Source organism: Leishmania infantum, chromosome 7 (assembly GCF_000002875.2).
Source record: "Leishmania infantum JPCM5 genome chromosome 7".
NCBI lineage: Eukaryota > Euglenozoa > Kinetoplastea > Trypanosomatida > Trypanosomatidae > Leishmania > Leishmania infantum.
The window spans coordinates 25,744-44,700 of record NC_009391.2 but is presented as its reverse complement, the minus strand read 5'-3'; the positions used below and the strand labels follow the sequence as shown (position 1 = coordinate 44,700).

At 63.9% G+C, this 18,957-nt stretch overlaps 3 protein-coding genes across 3 annotated transcripts; all 3 read right to left on the bottom strand.

The window, feature by feature from the left end:
- Positions 1–1,198: 1,198 nt before the first annotated feature.
- On the bottom strand, positions 1,199–12,469 carry LINJ_07_0090 (conserved hypothetical protein; the record flags this gene model as incomplete). The annotated part of the gene is made up of 1 exon (XM_001463184.1): positions 1,199–12,469. One exon carries the CDS (start codon positions 12,467–12,469, stop codon positions 1,199–1,201), a length of 11,271 nt encoding a protein of 3,756 aa, XP_001463221.1.
- Positions 12,470–12,869: 400 nt separating this feature from the next.
- On the bottom strand, positions 12,870–15,656 carry LINJ_07_0080 (conserved hypothetical protein; the record flags this gene model as incomplete). The annotated part of the gene is made up of 1 exon (XM_001463183.1): positions 12,870–15,656. The coding sequence occupies one exon, from the start codon at positions 15,654–15,656 to the stop codon at positions 12,870–12,872; it is 2,787 nt and encodes a 928-aa protein (XP_001463220.1).
- Positions 15,657–16,619: 963 nt separating this feature from the next.
- LINJ_07_0070 (conserved hypothetical protein) lies at positions 16,620–18,452 on the bottom strand (the record flags this gene model as incomplete). The annotated part of the gene is made up of 1 exon (XM_001463182.1): positions 16,620–18,452. One exon carries the CDS (start codon positions 18,450–18,452, stop codon positions 16,620–16,622), a length of 1,833 nt encoding a protein of 610 aa, XP_001463219.1.
- Positions 18,453–18,957: the final 505 nt, after the last annotated feature.

Sequence of the window (18,957 nt, the reverse complement as noted above, 5' to 3'; positions counted from 1 at the left end):
CCCTCCGATGGAAGCGCACGGGCGGGGTCACCAAGACGTAGAGTTCGAGAGATACGAGGCCGCCTCTGCGCAGGCAGCGGGGTACAAGGGAGGCCGAACAACCACGCAAGCGAAGCAAGATCAAGCAAAAGGGCGTGAAGAAGCGGGATGCAAACCCTGCCGTTGCGTGTGTCCGCCTCCGCGGCAGGTTTGTACAAGTCTGTGAGGGCCAACAAGGTGTCTGCCCAACAACTCAAGGAGCACGGTGCTAGAGCCGCTGATGGGAGCGAGAGAAAGAGATGAAGGGTGGTAGGGCCAGATGGCGCTCTGCCACGGTCTACGCCTCGGCACAGCTACGTCGGTGTGCGTGCGCGTGTCTCTTGGGGACAGACTATGCTTCTCTGTTCCTTCTCTCTCCAAGTGCGCACCGATATCGAACGAGGGCAGTGGTCTCACCGTCACTCGGCACACACGCACACACTCACACGCACAGCGGCTCACCTTCGATGTGATCGGAGGGGGGGGGCTGCTGTTGGAAAAGAGAGTGGGGGTCGAGGTGCAGAGAAGTACCAGAGAAGAAGCAATACGCTATGCTGACGTCTGCAGATGTGCGTAGGCGGAACAGGGAAAGAATGGGAGGGATGACGGGGGAGACGACTATGATGGTGACGGTGTCAGCGGGGGGGGGGAGGAGAGCGGGGGGGGGGGGAGGAGGGCGGCGGCGGCGGACGAGTGAGTGTCAAAGAAAACAAGAGCTTCGAAACGGCAACGCACAACAGCAAGCATAAGGTAAAGAGAGGGAGGGAGAGAGATCGAGACGTAACTCGCGTGCGCACAGACATCCACGCATATAAAGTGTGTCTCTGTGTTGCTTGCTGTGTGCCTTTATGCCTTTGCACGTGCGTGTTAGGGGCGGGGGGCAACTCGTGCGTGCGTCGAGAAGCATGTCCGCAGCAGTACCCGTAAAAGGCCCTATGCGGGCTCGGCGATTTATCGCCTCGCGATACGGCACACATCGCATCCGTTGGTGGTGTTGGGTGCGCTTCCGGGGTCTCTCGCGTTTTCTTTTTTGCGCGCATATGCCCGCACACACGCGCACATAGAAACGTCGGAAAGGAATGGGAGAGAGACATGCGTGCACAAGGGCCTCGCACGGCATTCATGTAACTTAAAGGTTTTGTCTCCACACGAGAATCTTGCGTGCAGACACACTCAGGCTTCACGGACACTCTAGCAGATCGCTCGGGATCGTACAGCCGGCCGTGAGACGCGCTCGAGTCGCGTGCGCGATGAGCGAGGCCGCCATCACCTTCCCATCTTGCAACCCGGCCAGCAGCATCGACGGACTAAACACGAGATCTACGATGGCGCTGCGGGTGTTGATGTGCGGCGCCACCTGCATGTACGTTGCCTCACTCAACACCGTTTTTTCTGGAAGCCGTGCGAGAAACTCCTTGCCCATCGCCGGCGCCGCCACCTCGCTCGTCACCCGCGCCGTCGCGCTGGCCGATGCAACCGCGCCACTCTTCGTTTGCTGAGCAACTTTGCGCTTGCTGCGGCGGCTCTCGGTTGTGTCGGAGCCGGCGGAAAACACGCGTGGTGGGTAATACACAAACGTGTCCTCGCCCTCGTCTCGGATGCGCCGCTCCGTCCGTGCCATCGCCGCACTGATGCTGCGGAAGTGCAGCAGCAGTACCAGGCCGTTGGATACGCCGAGTGCAACGAGTGGGTCGTAGCTGCTGCGCGCCACACATGTGATGTACACCGTATCACTGTCCGATGCGCCGCTCCTAGACGACGCGGCACCCGCGCCGGCATCACCGCAGTCGGCGCCGAGCGACGGCCCCAGCGCAGACCGCAGCACCGTCGTAACGGGCACCGTGCCCAGTACGGCTAACCTGCCCGTTGCCACCGCGTACGTGGCCAGCATGCCTTCCAAGGACACCATCAGCACCGCTCGCAGAGACGCGATGTAGACAGCGTAGGAGGGTATGAAGGGCAGCGCGCACCGAGCCGTGATGGCACCGGCGCCCAGCATGGTATCAAGGATCAGCATCTCGCCCACCATCTCTCCAGCATCGAAACTCGCAGCTGTGCTGGGCCACGTGGTGGATGCGGAGGCGGGGGCCGCTGCGACAGACGAGGGCACCAAGGGAGGAGCGAGTGCAGAGAGTGGTGTGGCTGCACTGATGCCAAGAGAAGACGTCGAGTCAGCGGTCGCGTAGCCGTGCCGATACTGGTGCGGCTCCTTGGCCACCCCGACCACCACCATCAGCGAGCTCCGATCACCACAGAACGTGCAGCTGCGTATGCCGGAGGGGGTGAACAGCGGCGGAAAGGAGAACGCCGGCGGGCTCTCCACGGCCGCCGCGGCAAAGCGCCAGCCCGCGACGGAGCCGTCCGAGAGGCCCGCGGCAACGATGTAGCCGTTGGGGGAGAAGGCAACGGGGGTGACGGCGTAGCCGTCGTCGCGGTCGAGCGACGAGGACACAGCTGCACCAACTGCAGAGCAAGCCAGCCGCGCGCTGTGTGCCGGTACGGCCGCGGTGGGCCCCGCCGCTACTCCCCACGCTCGCCATACGCATGCGCTGCTGTGGCTGGTGCCAACGCCGCCGCTGGTACCGCCGCTACGCCCCATCGCGCTTTGGCCGTGACGCGCCGCACAGCGGAAGCTCGCCACGCACTCCTGAGACGCGAAGGGGTAGAGGTCGAGGTGTCCGTCGAGGTGCCGAGAGACAAAGAACGGCAGGTGCGGGTGGCTGGACGGCATCGCGTTGGCCGCCTCGCCAAGCCGCGGTCGGCTCTCGAGCGCTGACTTGGCTGCCACCGCTGCGATGACAGCGGGTGTGTACTGCTGCTCCGCGTGCTCCGCCGCCAAGCGCAGCCGCTCGTGCTGTGCGGTCAGCCCAAGAGTAAAGGCGGCCGTCGCCAAGTTTCGCTCCGTTGCCTGCTTCCACAGCGCCTCCTCGTTGTCCCCGGCGAGGAGTTCGCGGAAGCCGTGACCAACCGAGGTGCCGGATTCAGTCGTCCACACCACGCTGTCGCAGCTGGAGGCGTCGAAGTGGACCCCGGTGACACTGTGGTTGTGTTGAGCAAGGATAAGGCGGTCGGTGCTGACAGGACGTTGGCCCTGTCCCTGACCGCAATTCAGCGTCACCATGAGCAGCAGCCCCCGAAGCAGTGCGTGCGTGTGGTGCCGCCGCATCCACGCCAGTTGCATGTAAGAGAGTGCGGGGCAGTACACCTCGGTGTGGCCGTTACGCTGCTGTGGTTCATCCGGCGACGGTGTAAAGTCAGGTGCCCAGGGAGACGCCGTCCGTGTCATGTGCGACGAGGAGACCGGTGTCGCTGCAGCTGAAAAGGCGAAGAGGCCCTGGGAGGCGGAGGCGGCGTCGTTGAAAGGCGTGCCTGCGTTGCCGAAACGATTGTGCTCCGCCAGGGGATCTGCTGCTAACTTCACTGGGCGTAGCATGCACTCCAGCAGCGCTCGCGCCGACGTGTGTGACGCAGTAGACTCCTGCAGCAGTTCCAGCGCCGCGCGGGTCGGTGCTGCTAGCTGACAGCACTGTGCCAGTGTCGGCGCCGGCAGCGTCCAGAACAGCTCCAGCTGTGTCGCACACAGCTCTAGCATCGTGAGTGTGTTGTCCTCTAACCACGAGGTCGACGACTTGGGCAGCGGCGGCGGCGTCACAGGATCGAACGGCGCACGGTGTGCAGCCATTTTTGCACCACCACATTCGGCTGCCGCTGAGGCCTCCGCTGTCGCCGGAGAAGTGCTTGCCTGCATATATCTCGGCGGAGCGTCCAGCACCGCCACCAACACCGCCTGCATCAGCCTCACCGTCTGCTGCACTTCTAGGAAAACGCCATTGGGGTCTGTCAAAGGACCGGGCGCGTACTGCGGCTGCGCTGCGTAGATGCGCATCATGCACTCCTCCGAGAGCGTGCTCCAACGGGACGTCACGTCTAGCAGCAGTGTGCAGTGCAGTATGCGACGCTGCACCAGCGCCGCCTTCGCCTCTGGGGAGAGCGCATCGGCATAGAGGATCCCGGCGTCCATGGCGCGCTGCGTGGTTGGCGTAATCACCTCCGAGTCCAGCTCCGCCCGTGTCAGCTGCTTGAGGTGCTCCATAAGCCGCAAGTGTAGCTGAGCCTGGCAACACGAGAGCAGCAGCGACACCTGAGCCGAGTCTGCAAGGCGCAGCGGCATCGAGTCGCGAGGTGCGTCGGCATCGATGGTGGCGCCATCCGCGTCGGCCCGTGCGCGAAAGCTGCTCCAGCTTGTCCCTGCACTGCAGGACGTCCTAACCACCCGCGCCGCACAATTATTGGACTCCTCCGCTGCGGTCGCAGCAGCAAGAAGCGCGTCGAACATGCTCCGATAGACCTGACCGCCGTCCTCGCTGCCGCCGCGCATTGCGCCATCCTCCTCCGCCATCACTTCCGTGTCATCGTCGTTGGTCACTCCCCACACACAACCCTTGCCGCCGCATGCCTCCAGATGGTGGCCCGGTGACGTGGATGCCTGCCCACCACCGAGGCGACCGCCGTCAGCCGCCCATGCGTCACGGTAGTGCCGTCTCATATGGTGCAGAAGAAGATGGAAAAAGGCAATCAGAGGACGGTGCAACGGGGATAGGGGCGCAGCGAGCGGCGGTGCCGCCGTAGCAGCATCAGCAGCGGGGGGAGGGGTGTCGCCGGCTCCTTGCAGCGCGTTACCGTCGTCCGACAGAAGCTTCGCCTGCACCGCGGCCTTCAGCACCCCTTCCGTGGAGACGGGGACACGCTGGAGGGCGAGCAGCACGATATAGTTAGCGCAATGCAACGCCACACTGCTCAGGAGGAAGTGAAGCAGGGGCACGCACAGGGCGTGCCAGCCCCCGTCTGCGGCTGTAGGGGTGGCGATACTCAAAGACGGCACAGCAGCCGCCACTGCCGAAGAAAGCGAAGTCCCTGCTGGCTGCATTTGTGGCAGTACCGCTACTGGTGAACAACCCTGGGCAACGTTCGCGATTCCGCTTGCGGCGCCGTTACTGACGCTTGGCTTGCCCGCCGTCGCACGACGTTCCTGCTGCGCATTGACCTCCACGGCCGATAAACGATGTAGCAGCGATGTCAGCAGCTGCTGGAATGGCGCGTGCGGGTTGGCCCGGACCGAGGACGGCTCTGAGGACAAGGGCAACGTGGCAAGCGACGGCATCAGCACGGTTTCCGCTGCCCCGCTGCCACCATCGGCAGCCGCCACGTTCGACGTCATCATGAAGGGCGAAGCAGTGGTAAAGCTCAGCAGCATGCGGCGCAAAATGTCCTCGCACTCGCCAGCGTGCGCAGTAGCACCCGCGCTACTTGCAGCGTCACTGCCTGGCCGCACTATAGCGCCGGTGCGGGCGTACACGTACTGCACCTCCGCCTCCACCGCAGCGGCCGCCCCATCGGACAGCGTGAACAATGGCGAAGAGGCGTCAGCGCTGCTGACGCCCACAGCGGAGGAGGAACTGCCCTGTCGCGCATGCGCGAAAGCTCCACCGTCGTCGCTGCCGCCCTCGTCGTCGTCGTCGCTGCCATCAAACCCACGAAAGAGAAGCGTTCCGGTGTTGAAGTCGGCCGCCATTTTCGGCGTCTGCGGCGGTGCTCTGCGAGACTTACCCCCACCATTACTTGTGCGTTGCAGCGTACCAGAGCACGCCGCCGCTGCTGCCTCTGCCCGCAGCCCCCTCAGCAGCGCCTCCGCGTCGTGGTAGTGCAGGTAGCCATTCAGGCTTAGTCGATGCGCCAAGCAGTAGCGACCGAGCCGCAGCAGAAGCACCACCTCACGAGCTGGTGAGAGAAATTGGTCACCGCGATAGGCGAGGGCGGCCACGCAGTCTCTGGCGTAGCGCAGCGCACAGAGGGCCTCGGGGTGCGCGGTGGGGTGGGCCGCGATGCGCTGCAGCGCCCGGACGCGTCGCTGCACCGCCACTTCAGGCGACACCCGCGGTGGGCTGACGTCGAGCCAGCTCAGGCAGGTCAGCTCCCACATGTCCAGCGCACCACACACCTCCGCCTCCGCCGTGCGCTGCGCGATGTACCACTCCAGAGCCGTCTCCGCTGCCGATGGCTGCTCTTCCAGACCGTCGCCCGCTGCTCGCAGCACGAACAAGGCCAAGGACGGGTTGCGACACCGCTGCAGCAGCACCTGCACCGCACTCCGAACGTCACCAGCCAGAAGGAAAAAAGCCGCACCGTACTGCGGCATGTTCTTGCTGATGGCGGCGTACGCGTTGGCGGCGGCAGCCGCACGATTGTGCTCGTTGTTTGCAAAGTCGCGGCTAAAGAAGGCGTGCAGCCGCTGGTTGTTCTGCGCCTTGGCCAGCGCCGCCAGCGTGCCCGCCTTGCGAGCCGTGCAGTACATGAGCGCACAGTCGGTCAGCTCCTTCGTCGACTGATACTGATGGCGAGCGACGCGGTCCGCCATGGCGCGCAAGTCCGCCGCAGAGCGCAGCCAAAACGCCACCCCCGACTGCTTCACCTGCTCCCACGTCAGGTCCTGTGCCGACGCGCCGCCTGTGATCGGCGCCAATGCCGCCCCCGTGCCCCCGCCACCGCCACCGCTGGCACCAAGGCCACCGAGGGCACCACCAGCGCTGCCGTCCACGTACACCGTGCTTGCCTTGTCGAACAAGAGCGATAGGAGAGTCGACTGCGAGTCGGACATGGCCGCCCACAAATACGATGCCGTTGTGACGGTGCTCGTGGCGGTGCGGTCAACTTCGAAGTGCAACACGGAGTTGATGGGGGCGCACGAGTCCGTGGCGGCAGCAGCTGGTGCGTCTACGTTCGTCAGTCGCAGGCGTCTTCCAAGGCCCATGTAGCGACTGTAGAAGAGATGCCGCGCCGCTGCCTCGTCGACGCTGCGGCTCAGCGGCAACGTGTCACGTAAGGCCTGCAAGATGCACAGCAACTTCAGGTGCTCTTGGCTATCCAGTCCGCTCAGGATGACCTGGGGAAGCAGTTGGGTAAGCTCGCTGACGAGCGCGCCGCAGATGGCGCTGAAGTCATAAAGGCGGACGGCTGCCGTCGTGCAAGGCGCTGAGGAAGACGGCGCCGGTGCCATCGCGTTGGCCTGCATCTCTTCGTCGCGTAACGCCGCCACAGACAGCTGCGGCGGAGTTACCCGACGCAGCACCTCCTCTTCCTGCGCCACCTGCGGAAGGCCATGAAAGTCGCGCGCCACGGCCGAGGTGCACAAGCGCCGCGCCAGCTCCTCCGGGGGCTGATCGAACAGCATCACACTCGATGACTCATCCACAGTCGAGGCTGCTCCTTCAGCCCCCAGCGGCGCCACCACCGCCCTCACCGCGTCTGCGACGCACGTCAACACCTTCGCCAGCGCGTTCCATCGCGCCATGCCGATCAGCTGCATAACAGCATCGGGATGATACTGCGGCAGTGCTGCCTCTCCGACGACGGAAGCTGATGAGCTGCCAGACGCGCTCGCTGTGGCGCCGCTGCTGCGCAACGGGAGTTGGCGGACATGAATGAAGGAGTTGCTGGTAGTCGCGTAGAGTACGTGGCGGGTGGACGTGCGGCTTCTGCCCAGCCTTGCCGCTTCTGCTACCGAGAGGCCCACGGTGCTTGCCTCCCACGCCCCCGCCACGTCCAGAGTCATAAGAGCCGTCACCGTTTCCGGTGCGACTGCCGAGCCACGGCCACCGATTCCGAGCAGCCCGCCGGTGGTGCCGCACGGCGGACACCACGTGCAGTCCTGGACGTAGGAATAGCCACTGTCGCTCTCTTTGGGAAAGCAGCGCAGCCAGCGCTCGAACCGCGACCCCTGCACGGCGGCGCTCTCTGCCGACGGTGGTGGCATACCCACCTGGGCCGGCCACCGTCGCAGCAGCACGGCTTCGCCACTTGCGCTGAGGTCGAAGGCGTCCACTCCGGGCAGCGTTGCCTCAAGCGTAAACGCGGAAGAGCCTGAAGCGAGACAAGTCGCCGCCATGCCAACGTTGTCGCTCGGCTTCGCCGTAGCAGTAGCGGCAGCTGCCCCAGGCGCCGCGAGCGACTGAACAGCTGGGCAACCGTAGAGATACAAGACGGAGGAAGCGGCATTGCTGTCCCCTGCGGTGCGGCAGAGCACACCGATCACAACATCGTTGTTCACTAGCAGGGCGCCGATCACGCGTGTGATGCTCTTCGGGTCGATCGTCGAGGGCAGCGAAAGGCACTGCAGGGCCGTCGGCGCATCCGCCTCGCCGGTGTCCGGCGACAGGGGAGTGCGTACGCGAACGTACGCTATCCCGGGCGATCTCGGTACAACCTGGCACTGCACCACCGCCGCCCCCTCCGCCGCGGCGGAGACACGCTGGCAGGCGCGCAGAGCCTCTCGAACATCCTGCACCGAGCCCTCCAAGTGTCTTGGTGATGTAGCTCCGCACGTCGAAGACAGTTGGGCTGACCGTAGCGGCTCTGACCACCACCGCTGCTGCACCTCTGCAAGCACCGGCACATACTCGGCCACAATGGGCTCGAAAGGGATGTAACAGCCGCCGGCAGCCACGAGGTGGTGCACCGGGGCAAGTGCCTCGAGGCATGGTGGACGGAGTCGAATTAGCGCCGCAGCACCACCGCCCTCGCCTCCCTCACTGTTGCCGCCGCAGAGCGCGTTCGCGCGAACCAGCAGCAGCACCTCACCTCCGGCATCAATGCAACCACTGGTCAGCACCGAAAGACTACGCACAACGGGGTGGGAGCGAGACATGACCGGCACCGCCTCAACCTCCCCGTCATCCGCCCTGGCCTCCTTCTCTGACGCTTGGGCGACGCCGACGGCTTCACCGCTCTCCTCCGCAGTCCCGTACTTGGCAATGAGTTGTGCCAGCAAGCGCCCCGCGTCCTGCTGAGCCGCCTTCAGCAGTGCCGGCATGAAGCGAAGTTTCTCCGGGCACTTGAGAGTCATGAAGGAGACGACGTCGTCCTCCGTCACCTGTGCCGCACAGCCCGCTGCTGCAGCGGTCGAGGCGGCTGTCAGTGGCATTGGCGGTGCATCCCTCGCGGACATGGAGCCCGCACTCGCAGCCGTCGGCGCACTCGGCGGCGGGCGTGCGCTCTGCGCGCCACCACCGCCGCCGCCCCCATCGTGAGCACCTGCCATCAACGAGACGCCAGGGATGTGCACCTCGGTGAGCGGCGCCGCCGTGAGCACTCGCGCCTGCATACCAGAGGGCTCTACCTGCAGCAGCACCACAGCCCACACGGTCCGAGGAGGCATCGCAGCCGCCACGGAGTTCGAAGCGTCGTGAGCAGCGTTGTGTGATGAGGTGGCGGAGGCGGTGCGCGTGACGGCTGCCGAATCGGCCGAGATAGAGCCACCAGCCAGCTGCACGGCCCCCAAGTCTTCAGCGCCCTCCTCTCCACCTTCCAGAAACGATGCAGGGGCCTTCGGCAAGCTCAGCGGCGTCTCGGATGGAATCAGCAGCGCAGGTGTGGGGAAGCCGAGCAAGCCGGCGATGAGGATCGTCGACGAGCCCGCGGGGTTCCAAACAGATAACGGCGGCGGCTGCCCCTGCGCCTTTTCCGCCTCTGCCAGAGGCATCACGGTCCGCAGCGACAACAACGGCGCGCAGCCCAAAGCCAGGAAGCACTCCACCCGATACACGGCGGCGGAGAGGTCCACCATCACCGCTAGCACCACCCCACTCGTGAAGCGCAGTACCATTCGATACCGCCGCGCCGCGCCGAGCATCAGCTCCACCGCGCACGGCTGCTTGCTGGTGTCGTGCCCGAGCTCGATGGGTCGCGTACGCCACGGTGGCAGAACCGTGACCTTCACCAGGGAGCCGTAAAGGCGCAGGAGAGGCTGCAGCAGCTCCCTACAAGCCAGCCCAACGGCGCGCTGCTTGGCAAAACTTGCGTGCTTCTGTCGCCCAAACGCGTAACTCGACGTCCGCACGGTGCCGTCACCCTCGACGTGCACAAACTCCATGCGGCTGCTCATCGAGTTGGCCTCAGCAGAATGCGAGAAGTTTGGGACAAGGCTCGTATGCATCTCGGCAATGGGCGGCGGCGGCGCCCCTCCCCACGTCGTCCCGGCCACCGTACTGACAGAGAGCGCCGCAACGTCTGGTGTCTCGGGTTGCAGCGAGGGAGGGTGCAGCGGCGTGTCGGCTGTGGACGCCGGAGATGTTGCGTTCCCAACAAGGAATGCGGTGTTGCCGTTCGTGCACGGGTACGCGTGCTGCCCGGCCATCCGTAAAGAAGGGGTGTAGGCTAGCGCAATCACACCGGCGGGGACCAGCTGCACAATGTTCTTGACGCTCCTGCCAGACAAGCGGAGGCTTGCGTCGGCGATGTTGAGCTCCTCGCCCTCGTACCCGCCTCGGCACGGGCCCCATCCGCCATCGGCGTGCTCTCTCATGACATTTGTGTACCGCCGCACGCTCGACAGTGACTGCACTGTGTACAACATCATGTATGCCGTCTCCTCCTGCGGGTGCGTGCACGTGACGCATAGCAGCGTGTGCGATGAGACACAGTGCCACTGCATGTCAGTGATGTGGTAGATGCCGACCGAGGTGGTGAGAGCGCGCTCTGCCAGGGTCGTGTACGCCCCGGCCGCGGGCGACGCGGACGCTCCAGACGTCGTTGTAGGTTGGCCAGGCGTTTCAGCAAAGCCCCCGACCAAGGTCGGGCGCGACGTTGGCGAGAAGGCCGGCGTTGGTGCGACAGCGAAGTCACGGCTCCCCACCGTCGCGGTTACGTGTGCGCCGCCTGATGCGGAGTTTGTAGAAAACAGGGAGGGGGCGGCTGTGGACGCGACGCGGCTGAAGCAGCGCTCGTCCACCACGCTCGGCGACGCAGGGTACGACATGGGCACCTGATCATCCGCAGGAAAGACGCAGGAGGGAAAGACGACCATTGTGGCATGGCCCAATGCGAGGGCAACGTGGTGATTCACACGACACACGGCGAGGCTGCGGTAGGCGCCCATGGAGCGCCACACTACGCGATCCGGCAGCTGCACGGCAGCAGCTGCGCTACCCACAACAGAGGGGAGCGCCGGCGCGCCATGGCTATTACCGAGCACGATCAGAACCGCCTCTGTGTCGAGCACGATGCACAACGTGTCCGCGCTCACAAAGTCCACTGCTCGCACGACGGAGGGATGTGCGGGCGTAGATATCCGCACCGGCACGGCAGCAGCAGCGGCACTCGCACCTCTCAGTCTCACGTCCGCAGCGGTGGGCGCGGCGCCAGGGTATGGGGCGGTCGAAGAGGAGGAAGTGTTGCCGCCCTCGGTCACTCCAGGGCGAGTAGCCAACAACGTCGCGTCCAAGCGGAATGTCACGTGTCTCCACCGTAACCGCCCTGTGAAACCGCACTGCTTCTGAGTTGGCTGCCCGCCGCTCGTGATAGGCCCAGAGCCCTTCGCCGCGGCGGACGAAGAAGATGCATTCGATGTTTGGAAAAGGTTGCTGCGTCCTTGCATGGATGTGCATGGACTTGTTGAACTTCCATCCTTGCCCGGCGACGCGGCGGCAGAGGACGGCGGTGGTATCCCGCTGCCGTGCACAGTGTTCGCGCCCTCTGCTGTTCGCCAAAACGAAGATGCACGGGTGTCGCGCCACAGCTGCCCGGCATCATCGAACTCAAACAAAACCACGTCCGTTGTCGTGGCTACGGCAACGCGCAAGACATCATCGGTGAAATGGTACACAGACACAGCGCACACCCGCGACGCCGAGGCCGGCAATGCCCGAGCAGACTCGCCTCTTGTGCAGGCTGTCGCTCCTCTCGACGTCGTGGTGGCAGCGGCTTCGGTAGTTGGGGGCGCGGTACTCACCGCCGTCTCTGCGGCTGCCACCGTCGGCGCTTCGTCGAACAGTGGGCAACTTTGCGCTAGCACCACACCGTTCTTCAGCAGCACCAGTCTGCTTCCTCCCGTGATGAGGGCGGTGTAGAGGTTGCCCGTGTGGCTCATGCAGTGCGTGTCATGGGAGCACTCCTGTGGAAAGAGCACGCGCGGCGGCTCATGAGGCGGAGATGACGATGGCGATGACGACATGTCTGGAGCAGCGACCTCGTGAAAAATGTTCGTTTTCCGATTCGCGTGCGTATGTGTGTGGAAGCAGCTCTGCGATTCCTTGTGCACACAGTGACGACGCTTGCACACGCAGCACGCACAGACACACTGCGTCAGTGTATGTGCACGCAGGTCAGCTACGCCCTCCACAAGGAGAGTAAGCGAGAGAAATCGAAGGAAGCAAACCTTAAAGGGAGAGCGGCCGGGCGTGGGGCGTGAGGCACGGAGCACACGAATGCAATAGAGACGCGCAAGGAAGGCGAAAGCGTGCGTGAACTGATGGACGCGGCGCAGACGGATGTCGACACACAAACGCCGCAGAGAGGCAGAGAGTGAAGGAACGAGTACCCCCCCCCCCAGCGCATACCGCGCAGAGCACTTCAGTAAGAGAATAGGGGTGCGGCGCGGTTCTTGTCCGAGAGAAACCATGTGATCATTGGTAAGAAACACAGGATCGGGAAAAAGATAGCCGCAATCCTTCGCGCTTCCCTGACACCGATCACACCCGTGACCATTTCTTCGGTGACATGCACGAAAAGGAGGCACAAGCATGGAGAGGAGAGCGCTGGATTGGGAGAAGAGCGCCCCCTCCCCATCACCATTACCACTACCACGCCTCGCTGCACACACGGCTGAAGCGGCACACATACCTGTGCGGCTAAACACAGCCACAAACACGACGACCAGGGTGTGATGCGTGACAAGATGCGATGGTGCACAAGCACAAAAAAAACGAAGAAAGGGTGCCTACGAGGCACAACCTTCGCGTGCCGCGGACTCAAACAACACGTCGCCGTTAGCGCGCATCGCAGATGTGTGAGTCCTGCCATCACCGGCGCTGTGGAGCAACGGCAGCAGCAGCAAAGCCGCCTATCCATTCTTCCAGCGCCGCCTCCTCCGCGCGACTGGCCGCCTCCAGTGCGGCAGTGACGGCATCGCGACTCTTGCCGTCCCTGCGGAGGAATTCAGTGTGCGGCCCGACGAGTGAGCCCTTGGCCAGCAGCACCTCACCAACTCCGACATCGCGCACGGAAAGGAACAGCCGGTGTGTCTCACCAACGTCCAGCCACGCGGAGCACACCTCTTGCACAGCAAGAGATGACACTGTCCCATTACCCGCCCCAGACACGGTTGCGGAGCCTGTCGTGCTGTACCGCTTCTTTGGCTTTCGTCGCACTACAAGCAGGCCTGGCTGGCGCTCGTGCTGACTCGGCTGCCCTACGTTGAGAAGACTCTTAGCGCCGGTGTCGTACATGTACTCGGACACCGTGTCTTCAAGGTACGCGGCGGCATTGCGGCCGTCACCGATCAGCGTCCACACTGCGCACGTGTTAGCGAGGGAGGCACACGTGGGAAAAACAAGCGACGAGGTGTCGCTACCGGCAGCATCTCCTTGGCGTGACGATGGGCTCTGCGCACTCCATGCAATGATGGAGCCAAGGGTGGTGAAGACGTTGGATGCAACCGGAGCCACGTGGATGTTGCCATAGCGCGCGTCGCAGGCGGGCAAGTGGAGCAGGAGCCTGCCTGACCGCGAGCAGACGCCACTGCCGCCGCGCAGGGCCACCTCGCGTGGTAGCCAGAGTGAAGGGACGTAGGGGGCAATGCGGTACATCGCGCTAAGAGCTGCTGCTGCCAAGGAGCCGGCATCGTCTGCGCTGAAGGCCCTCGCTTCCGCGCCTGCCTCCGTCGCGGCGCGCTTATCCGGGCGGCTCTCATTCGCGACCAATGACGTGGGAACAGCCATGCACACCACCAGTGCATGTGTACTCAGTACCCGTGGTGCGTGCAGCTGGAGTACATACCGCTCCTCCGCTCGTGTGTCTGTATGCGTTGCATCAGTAGGTGCAGGCGTCTGCGTCGCTGCAAAGCCGTGCGCGTGGTCGTCTGAGACGTTGGCACGCACCTGTTCGCCACCTGCAGCGCCGCGGCGAATGCGGAGAAGGTACGATGTGCACCGCGGCGCAACCAGCGGTGCCCCAACATCGCGTGCGACCAGACGCATGGAACGCTCCCCGCTGCTTAGCGATGGATCGTCCACGACACACTGCTGCAGCTCTGCATTGTGCAGCATGGCGTCAAGCTGCCCCAACACCGGACGAGACGACGTTGAAAGTCTGCGCAGCTCCCACTCCCGCACAGTGTCGTGACGCCCCACAGTGCTGTCCACATCAGTATTATCTCGAGCCAGACCCCTCGTGTGCTCTTGACCCCGCTGCTGGCTCAGAAAACGATGCACATGCACCTCCCACGCCCGCTCCACCGAGGGGAAGCTGTAGATGGAGCTCGGCTCGGCGTCTGCGCTGTCCAGTGGGAGCGCAGCCACCGCAACCACCGTTTCTGCTCCCGCTATCGCCGTGGACAGCGCCAGTCCCTCCCAGCACAGTTGCAGGTCGTACTGGAGAAGGTGCTGCACCGCAGAGGCGGCACCACCATGCCTGGCGGCGGGAGATACGGAGACGAGGTACAGGCTCCAGTACGACCGGCTTCCATGTGCCTCGCCGACGGCACTCTGGTGGTGCTGCTGCGGCGGCGGCGGTCGTGAAGAGCAGGAGGGTTGGAGTAGCTGAACAAACGCTGCGCCAGCCGCCGAGTAAAGGCTCACCCCCCAGGCTGAGCTGAGAGCGTCGGTACCCATGTCCGCCAGCGCGTGCGGCGCGCACGGTTCCCGCAGTTGCTTGACGACAGATGCGACAGTCTTTGCCTTAGCAGTCTGCGGAGACACTCGCGCCGACCCGCCCGGAGCAGCGTCGCTGGCTGCTGCACTCCCGACGAAGCAGCGGAACACATCCAGCTCAAGGGCTGGCGTACGGTAAAGTGACTCTAGGTGCGCCAGGATGCGGCGCACCGCATCGTCGACGGTGCGAGAGACCGCTGATGTTGACGTGCCGCCGTCCCACACCACCTCCAGGAAGACTCGAAAAAGGGGTAGCAGCGCAGCCGCCACCGAACAAGAAGCGGGGGTGGTGGTGGCGATGTCGGCAGACGTGGAAGGCGGCACCGCCGCGAGAGTCGAGGAAGGCGAAGGAAGTGCCGTGACCTCCACCACCCATGCGCGCAGCGGCGCACGCTCACGCTCGACGCAGCCGCTCTCCGCCGCCACAGTTGCGGGAGATGCCGCGCTATCACGTCCCTGGGTCGGGCTGACCCGCCATGAGGGTTGACGCAGGAGGCTTGCTCGCAGTCTCTCTGCAGACCAGTTTGATTGCCCTGAAGCGTCTGATGCAGCCGCGCCAGCGACGTCCACGTGGCTCGCATGCGGCACAAACAGCTCCGTCACGTACAGTGTTGCCCCGGTCTCGTCCATGCTCTCGAAGCGCGCCGTGTTGCTGGACGTGCCGAGCGGGAGTGCATCTCCTCTGATGGTGTCGTTGCCCGGGGCGGCCGAATCAGTGGCGGCCTTGTCGCCTTTCACGTGGGTGTGAGAGAGGTGGTGAGAGGCCACGTCGAGTGTCCAGCGCCCAGGGGCAAGGATGCACCCCGTCGAGAAGCCCCACACCCGTCGAGGGCACAGATCCTCCATTTCCTCGCAAGTCCACACCACTGAGTGGGGAGTGGGGAGGGGGGAAGAGAAAAAAGCGATACGTTCGAACCCTGAGCACCAGCGCTCATTCATGGGGCGGTGCAGCAGCGAGGACTGCACACACGGCGCGACAATAACACGTTACCACGCAAAGAGGAGAAGACGTACGAGGCGGCCCGGGAAGAGAATAAAACACACAAATTTCGGAGATAGAAACGCGGGAAGGGCGGGGAGGAGGGAGGAAGTAAGTGGCAGTGAAACCTTGGGGGAGCCGGCCGTGTGTGTGTGTGTGTGTGTGTGTGTGAGGCAAGCAGGGGCGAGGGGGACGGCGGGTATCTGTGCATGCAGACCCCACACCTACACCCACATCCACGCACAAGCACACGCGCACCCACACACACGCACGGATACAGCAGGGTAGGAGCGGGGTCGGGAGGGAGATCATGGAAAAGAAGCCAAGAGGCGGGGCGGCGCGTGTTTCGCATTATCCTCGTTTCCGATCCCTTCGCTGCAGTCGTGGCGCCGGCTTCCCTTTGCCCCGCCCAAAGCGGGGGCAGGCGGACAGGCAATCCGGTCTCTCCGTCTCTCTCTCTGCCTTGGCAGCGGTCCTGCAAGCGCGCTTCATCGACTACATGCCGCACCGCGTGTGGGCCCGCCCTCCCGCTCCTCTGGATTCGACGCAGACGCGCATAGGCAGGCGATTGCTCGCTGGGGAGAACGAGGGATGTGTCTGACAGTCACTCATGATGTTGATCGCGTGGAGCTGGGGCGTCTTTACGAGAGAGAGAGGGATGGGCCAAGGAGAGGCAAAGAAACAACGGCCGCAAGACGGCGGCCTCCACGGCAGGGCATCCAACACGCCCACCGCACAGCTCCGTGACGAAAAGAAGGAGGAGAGGTGCGAAGGCGCCCAAAGCACGAGAAGCCCCAAAGCAAGAGGCGCTCCGGCACTTCGGGCAGCGTACTGCGGCCCTCCTCCTCCCCCTTCTGCCACTCGTCCAGCCGCATAATACGCTGCCCCTATCGTGCGCCGCCGTCACACACCCACACGTCGATCTAAATCGGCAAGTTAGCGAGCAGAAACCCCACCATCACAAGGACAGCACCGGCCACGTAAGCGCCGCTGAAGTGCGCATTCTTGGAGATGGCGTCCACGACCATGGCAAGCGGGGTGGTGAGCGACAACCCAAGCGTGGCGACCACCGGGGAAGTGAGCACGACGCTGCGGGCCCACAGCACGTCGCTGAGATTGGTGCCAACGAGAGAGTTCATCAGCAAGGGCCAGAGCTGCTGCCAGGACGGCCACGCAAACTTCTCCGCACCCGTCACGCTGAGCAGCACCAGGCCGGGCCACAGGAAAACACAGTTCAAGACGCCGACAGCGCCAAACACCATCCCCATGGCAAAGCGCTCATCGTCCGGCAGGTGGAACTTCAGCACAGACGTGTAGGCGGCGTAAAAGAACGCCGACAGCAGCGCGACGATGTTGCCGCCAACGGTGCTCTGCCCGCCAGCGGCGTCCTTGTCGGACAGCCCCACCACAGCTGTCCCGCTCACGCTGAGAACCACCGCCACCAATCGATGCGCCCCCACAGGCTGCCGCAGCACCATGTGGGATAAGAAGAGCGCCCAGATCGACGAGGTGGAACTCAGGATCGTGTTAGAGGCCACCGACGTGATCGAGAGGGAGAGGTTGAAGAGGTAGTTGGCTAGAAACCAAAGCGGGCAGAAGACGAGCGCGCACCGCCAGATGCGCCGGAGCGAGTAGCGGCGAATGCGCTGCCGACGCGCGCGCTGACGATAGCGGCGTCGCGGCGGCGCCTCGGTACCGTTGTGGCGGAGCATCTTTGAGGAAATCACTACCTCTCGGCGCGTCGCAACCTGCCACAGGGTAGCGTCGGCCAGCTCGTCCTCATCCGTCAGGATGACACTGACCACCTCCTCTCGCGCACTCGACGCCGACGAGGTGGGAAGGGAATAGTCGCGGCACTCATCCGCGAAGTGCAACTGCACCGTCGACCTGGTCGCACCGTGCGCGCTTCCAACGTCGCTGCCGCCATCGATGTCATCGTTGTCCTCCAGCAGACTCCTGCCTGTGCCATGAACACTAATCAGCACCTGATGCGGGGGGAGCCGCGGCGTCGGCGGTGGCGTTCCAGCGTGGCGGGCACTCACGGCGGTGATCGCCGACCGTGACAGGAGAGCATGGCCGTAGTGGGGCGGTTGCGTCGAATGCGGTACAGCATGTGAAAGCAGGTTCGAGGAGGGTGAGTAGTGGTTCAGTGACCGCTGCAGCTCCCACTCTGCAAGACTTCGACAGTGCGGGACGGTGTGGGAAAGAGTCGGGCTCACACCCGAGACGCTCCTGCTATGATGAGGCACTTCCCTCACTGCCCCAATGCTGGCGTCTTCTCCCGCCTCCGCCTCCGCCTCCTCCGTCGACGACGGCTCCCTCGAGTCCAGCCGTGCATCCTCGATGCACACCGGCTGCGTCCGCGATGTTTCGTCCCATGGCGTGCGCCGCCAGCGAGCCGAGAGAAAGAAGCCGGCGTTCCAAAGGCAAAACCCAGTCGTGTTAAAGTACGTGAGGAAGAACGGCTTGTTGAACTCGAGGGAACCGAAGATGTACTGGATCCAGACCGAGGACGCCACCCAGATGACCGTCACGCACAAGATGAGGGCAACGCCGAGGCCGTACTTGGAGAGCGGCATGAGCAGCCTTAGGTGGGCAACAGTCCGAAGAGCCTCACTGTATGCACGATCCACCAGCTCGCGAAGGCGGCTGCGCTGGGCGGCGATGATCGTCGAGCCCGGGGCGTCATCGATGTCCTCAGTGCCGGCAGCGCCAGCAGCGCTCTCCCGGGTGAAGGGCGACAGACAGCTTGGCATGAAAATGGGAGAGACGAGCCCAAAACAGGTGTCACACACAGAGAAAGAAAGAATAGCAGCGACACAAACGCGCAGAGAGAGAGAGAGCACGCCGCCCTCACGCAAAGACGAAGAGGAGTAACAAGAGTAGGAGGGTTTCGGAAGTTCACCGAAAGTAGATGTTGGCGCCCACCCTGCTATTAACTGCAGCTGCTGCCGTCAACACAGACGAGCTGCACACGCTAAAACACAAGAAAGCCGCACTGCAGCCCCTCACACCTGCGCAACACCAAACGCAAGGAGAAGAGAGAGTGAGCGAGTGAGACAACGTTCGCTGATTTTCAATCCCAGTCTTGAGCGCCTGTGTATCCTCCTCTTTCTTATTCTTTCGCTTTTTCGTGCGTGTTATGTATGCGTCGGAGTTGCAGCCCTGCGTATGTGTAGAGGGAAGGGGCGGTATGCTGTGTCGCCCACACACGCTTCCCTTTCCCTGTGCTCCCGGACACGCGCGCACGCGCAACTGAAA